Here is a 4981-nt window from a genome sequence, read left to right as displayed (position 1 = left end):
CGCTGACTCCCGCATGGTTATTGGTTATTGTTTTGTGTGTGTATGTGTGTGTGTGTGTGTGTGTGTGTTGGGTGTGTGTGTGCAAAGTCCTTTGGAGCCAAGAGTGTCAATCCAAAATCTCACATTTGAGGCATATTCCAGCACAGACAATCACATACTCAGGTATTCTGATTGGATTTATTGGAGAATGGGAGTCGCCTTGATTCCCCCACCCACGACCCCATCCCCCAATTCAGTAGAAGAACATGAAATTGCTGTGTAGATTAAAAAAAAAAAAGGTTTATCTGTGTACTTTGTCTTTCATTCAGAGCTGCATTGTTTTGCTGATCCATGGGTAGTACCGCGACACACGAGTGTAAATACCGTACTTCCCGTCGCGGGCACACTCCTCCCCCCAGCTCACAATGCCCGTCAGGAACCATGTACCCTTGTATTTGGTGGCGTGTGGCCCGCCGCTGTCACCTTGACAGCTATCTTTCAACTCACTTTTGAAGCCGGCGCAGAACATGAAGCGCGTGATGCGGTCGGAACTGCTCTTCTTACACATCATGCGGTCTACGTAGGGGACCTCCAGTTTCTGAAGCCTCGTGGCTTCCAAGCCCAAAAACTTCATGGCTCCCCAGCCGCTCACCAGGGAGGTGGGCGATTCCCGGAGCAAGTTTTCCGCAAACTCTTTCGGGCCCAGGCAGATGGGGCGCCTCTTGTTGGACAGCTCCACCGGACTGGTGAGCTTCAGCAGTGCGATATCGTGATTATATGGCGACATTTTGAAATTGTACATGTGGTGTATGTGCTCCTCCGCCACCTCGTGGTCCCGTTCTGAATCCTCAGGAACCACCACGTCGTGCTCACCTGGAAAACAAACAAACAAGTAACCCTACGACAAGCACAGGGTCATTTTCGGACCATTTCCCCGTCCATTACAAAACCTCAGATAAGGTATGCCCACCGAGGGCACCGAGTCCATAAGAAACAGTTTATGATCGGTTAACTACTTATTTTTCCCTACCAAGTCTCACAAAGTAGGTTTTCTTAGCCATATGGACCTGGACCACGCAGTGGCCAGCTGTGATGACCCATCGGTCATTGAGCAGAGATCCTCCGCAGAAGGGCTCGTATCTCCCGAGGGAATCCGAGAACGACATCAGGGCCGCCTGCAAATGGACACAAGACCTGAGTTAACCGTATCGACGCGCAATAGAAGATGAGCAACTTAAACTGTTATCACTTGGAGGAGATGTGGTCTCTGCTGTAGAGAGAGTGGCAACGAATCCTGAATCTTTAAGTGGAAACGCGGTCTCAACACCTTATTTAATAATTGTAATTAAAAATATCAGTATCATTTCTGCAGACCGGTACCTGCCAGGGAATCTCTCCGGGAACAGCCTCATTCCCGCCCACAATCCTCTGGTCGTTGTTGTCTTTTGCATTGATAGAGGGGAGCACAGAGACGGCCCAGGAGGTGTCCTTCGTTTGGTTCCCGTCCGCCTCGGGGAGAGTCTCGAGCGGATTTACCAACACCCTGCCGGAGTTCAGGCTGCGACCCGTCGCCGCCGGGTTATCGTTTGGGGGAAACAACCGGAACGACTCATTGGCGTTGATTTCGTAGTCGTCGTATGTTGAATTGAAATCGTACAAATCTTCGTAGTTGTTGCTGGTTTGCATCTCAAAGACCCGTGTTGCATCCGAGGACCTTCTGGCCCTGGCGGGAACCTGCTGACTGGTAGAGCCGTTCACCCGACCACAGCTGAACTGCACTGAATGGAGAAAAGGAAGTACAGTTAAGGTATGCTTTATACAGATCAAACTTAAACGACTGGTGCGGTTTGACAGCTTTCCTGCAGTTGAGTAAAATAAAATAGCCAAATAAAAAAAGAGTCTGACTTAAAAAAAATAAAAACAAACAAACAAACAAACACACTCACACACAGTACAGAGTCAAATAAAACAGCAGTGGTATTCCATGGATTTTTGAAGTAAAAAGGGAGAAATTTAATTGCATACATTCAGGACCTCAAATAACTTCATTTCCCGGTAGCGACTGAAATGTCCAGCAGTTGGTGTTTGCCAAAGCGGTGAGTCAAACATTTATTTTCACTTAAAACCTCCAGCTCACAACAACCAGCTTAGACTGTAGCAGAGCCACTGTGAATATTGGACTTTTCCCCTGAAGCCAGTGGGAATGGATGATCTGTTGCATGACCGTCTGTTACGTTTCTGCGTGATTATTTGTTTACTTATGATGTCTTTCTGTTTATTTGTCTCAGGTCAGAAATGGGAGAGCGTAATTGTCCAAGCTCTTCCCGGACGTGATTTCGCCTCTCATCCGAGAAGCTTATCGATTTGTCGAAAATGCAACCTTGCGTTTGGCTAACCGAGCTAACAGCCAACTACAGTAACTAAAACTAACATGGTGGAAGACGGGAAGTGCTACTGGTCTTAAGGTCATTGGAATCTCCCAACATTTTGCTTAGGATTAATTTTAAATCTAAGGCTCTTTCTTCAAACATAAAGAGATGTAAAATATTTTCTTTATCACCTGTTGGCTCGCAGCTCACCATGTCCGATCCAAGTTGGTAGCCATCCGCACAGTGGCATGTAGCCAAGTCCCCATCCATCACGCAGAAGTGGCCACAGCCCCCGTTGTTGACCGCGCACTGCTGGCTCAATTCTGGTGGCAAAACAGAACAATAAAATCCTCTACTGTCCTTCATCATTCCCATCTCAACGTCGCGACTCGTCTGCCGAACTCACCGATCTCACAGTTTTTGCCGTTGAAGTTCGGCTTGCACCAGCAGATGTACGAATTCACCCCATCTTTACACTGGCCGCCGTTTTGGCAAGGGAGCGGCTTGCACTGGTCACCGTCTGAAAGCACAGGCGCTTTTCACAACTCTGGAGGTAAACGGCGAACGGCTGAGACTCTACTGCTATTACCTGCGTATCCAACCCAGAATTCCATCTGAAATTGGAATAAGTAGGTTGTAAATGATGCACAAGTGACTTTTTTTTTTTTTGGTTTGTTTGTTTTGTGCCATCGTGTTTGTGTCTCAACCCACGGTTTTCTCCTCATTTTCAAACACCTCCCTCGCCTCCTCCATTGTGCAGGTTTCCTCCAGGCATTCCCGCTCCAGGTTGCCGACAAGCACCTCTTCCAAATGGCCGCTGTTGTACCTGCGAATGCGTTGCAGCACGGCATGGGCCGACTGCTGGGACACAAACACGGATCCTGGACAAATTGAAAGAGAAAGAGACAGAAAAGCATTTTACTTTGTATCTGTTGAGCATGATAAAGAACATATACAACATGTTTTCATCACGCGCTTAAGTGCATTCATGTATCATAAAGAGCTTTCAAATAAAGGGAATAACAAATGACAGTCGTAATATTGTAATTTAATCGTAATATTTTCAGTTCAGCCTTGTATTACCTTCCGATAAGTTTTATCCCATTATCGGATACGTTAGTCCTTGTGTTACAGCCTCTTTGAACCACCGGTCAATCACTGTTGCCCCCTCTTAGCGACATGCTAGCTTTAGTTTTCTTCGTTAACTCTACATTGCATACGCATGTATCGGCTTTCTAGTCGTGATATTTTATTGTTAGCTCTTTGTTCAACTTATCCTGATGTTGCCTTACTTTTTTAATTATACTAATAATTATAGATTTTACTATTGGCACTCAAGGACACCGTACAGACATACAAACACACACACACACACAATATTCAGATTTAAAAGAAAGTATAAAAATGTAAAAAATAAAAATAACAAAATGGTAAAAGTTGAAAAATAAATAAATAAACCTTTCTGCTTTTTCTATATCCGCGGACACTTTTCATCCTCCATTAGCTATTTACTCTTTGCTATTAGCCACAGATGTTAGCCTGTTAGCTTCTAGCAACCACCTCGCAGAAAATATTAGTGAAATTCAATTTCTTTTTTGCAGTTATCAGCGCACGCAATGTCTGAAAACACAAAACACACTGTAGAGAGCTTCACGAGCAACAGAGATTGATGGTTTGTGAACTAAAATGGGTTTAAAACTTCTTTTGGAGGGCAGCGCACCAGTGTGGCTGGGGGGAGCTGTGGTGAAGTGTCTAATTTAATTTAAAAAAAAAAAAAAAGGAATACATTAAATTGGGTCTGTCCAACAGCTTGATGGGTGACTTATTTATTATATATAGAAAAATTGGGTCACTGGAACAAGAGGGGTCTGGATAGTATTCAGCAAAATGATTCCCTAATTATCAATTATAAATAACACAATAGTAGTTTTTACTGTATTGAAGATAATATCCTCAACATAAACAGGAAGAGTGGCGATTTAATGACCTGCTTTGCTTGCTTGCTTTTCCAACCTTTGGACAGTGACTTACCAAAACTTCCCCACCCAAAATAAATGCCCCAGAGACTCTTAACCCCCACTGTTCCAGGGAGGGATTCAAGCTGACAGCCTCCCCGTACTTTTCCACAAATAGGGAAAATATGATACTCATATAAAAGCACATAAAACTATTTCAAATGTGTCTCATGTTAATATGAGGCTGCACACACTCGATCATCTTCATCTAAAATTGCATTAATGTCCGAAGCCGCGGCGGAGGCTTCCCCGAAGAGACAAATTTATGGGACGGCACCGATCACGCGGATGGAAGAAAAAAAAATGAACGCAAATGCGGCCTCCCTGAAAAGAAGGTGAGAGGCCTGGCCCAGAAGTGACGGCCTTCATCGCCTAATCGATCTCCCTCCTCCTTCATCACTACATTCTCTGCCCCTCGGCTGCCTCCTGTCCTCACCACAAGGTTCCTCACCTGCGTTCTCCTCTGTGATTTCAGCAGACAGCCCGTACATCGTCATAAAACCAGCTGTAAGAATCAGCAAACAAACCCCGGCCATCTTGTTGCCGACACCTGTCCGTCTGTCTGGAAGCCTGCTCTTGGAAACGTAGTCGATCCGTCGCTCCAAAGTACGGCAACAC

The 4981-nt window shown here is 45.2% G+C and overlaps 1 protein-coding gene across 1 annotated transcript; it reads right to left on the bottom strand.

Annotated features, from left to right (window-relative positions):
• Window positions 1–158: 158 nt before the first annotated feature.
• f9b (coagulation factor IXb) lies at window positions 159–4981 on the bottom strand. Its single transcript, XM_086176578.1, has 8 exons — window positions 4815–4981; window positions 3060–3229; window positions 2938–2962; window positions 2755–2868; window positions 2540–2671; window positions 1360–1757; window positions 1010–1154; window positions 159–852 (listed from the first exon to the last, which is right to left on the bottom strand). Exons 1-8 carry the CDS (start codon window positions 4897–4899, stop codon window positions 305–307), a joined length of 1617 nt encoding a protein of 538 aa, XP_086032704.1. The 5' UTR covers window positions 4900–4981; the 3' UTR covers window positions 159–304.

Source organism: Fistularia commersonii, chromosome 29 (genome assembly GCF_037954325.1).
Source record: "Fistularia commersonii isolate RoL2024-O1a breed Wild chromosome 29, RoL_Fcom_v1.0, whole genome shotgun sequence".
NCBI lineage: Eukaryota > Metazoa > Chordata > Actinopteri > Syngnathiformes > Fistulariidae > Fistularia > Fistularia commersonii.
Note: the sequence above shows the minus strand (reverse complement) of the source record. Positions and strands in the feature narration are given on the sequence as shown.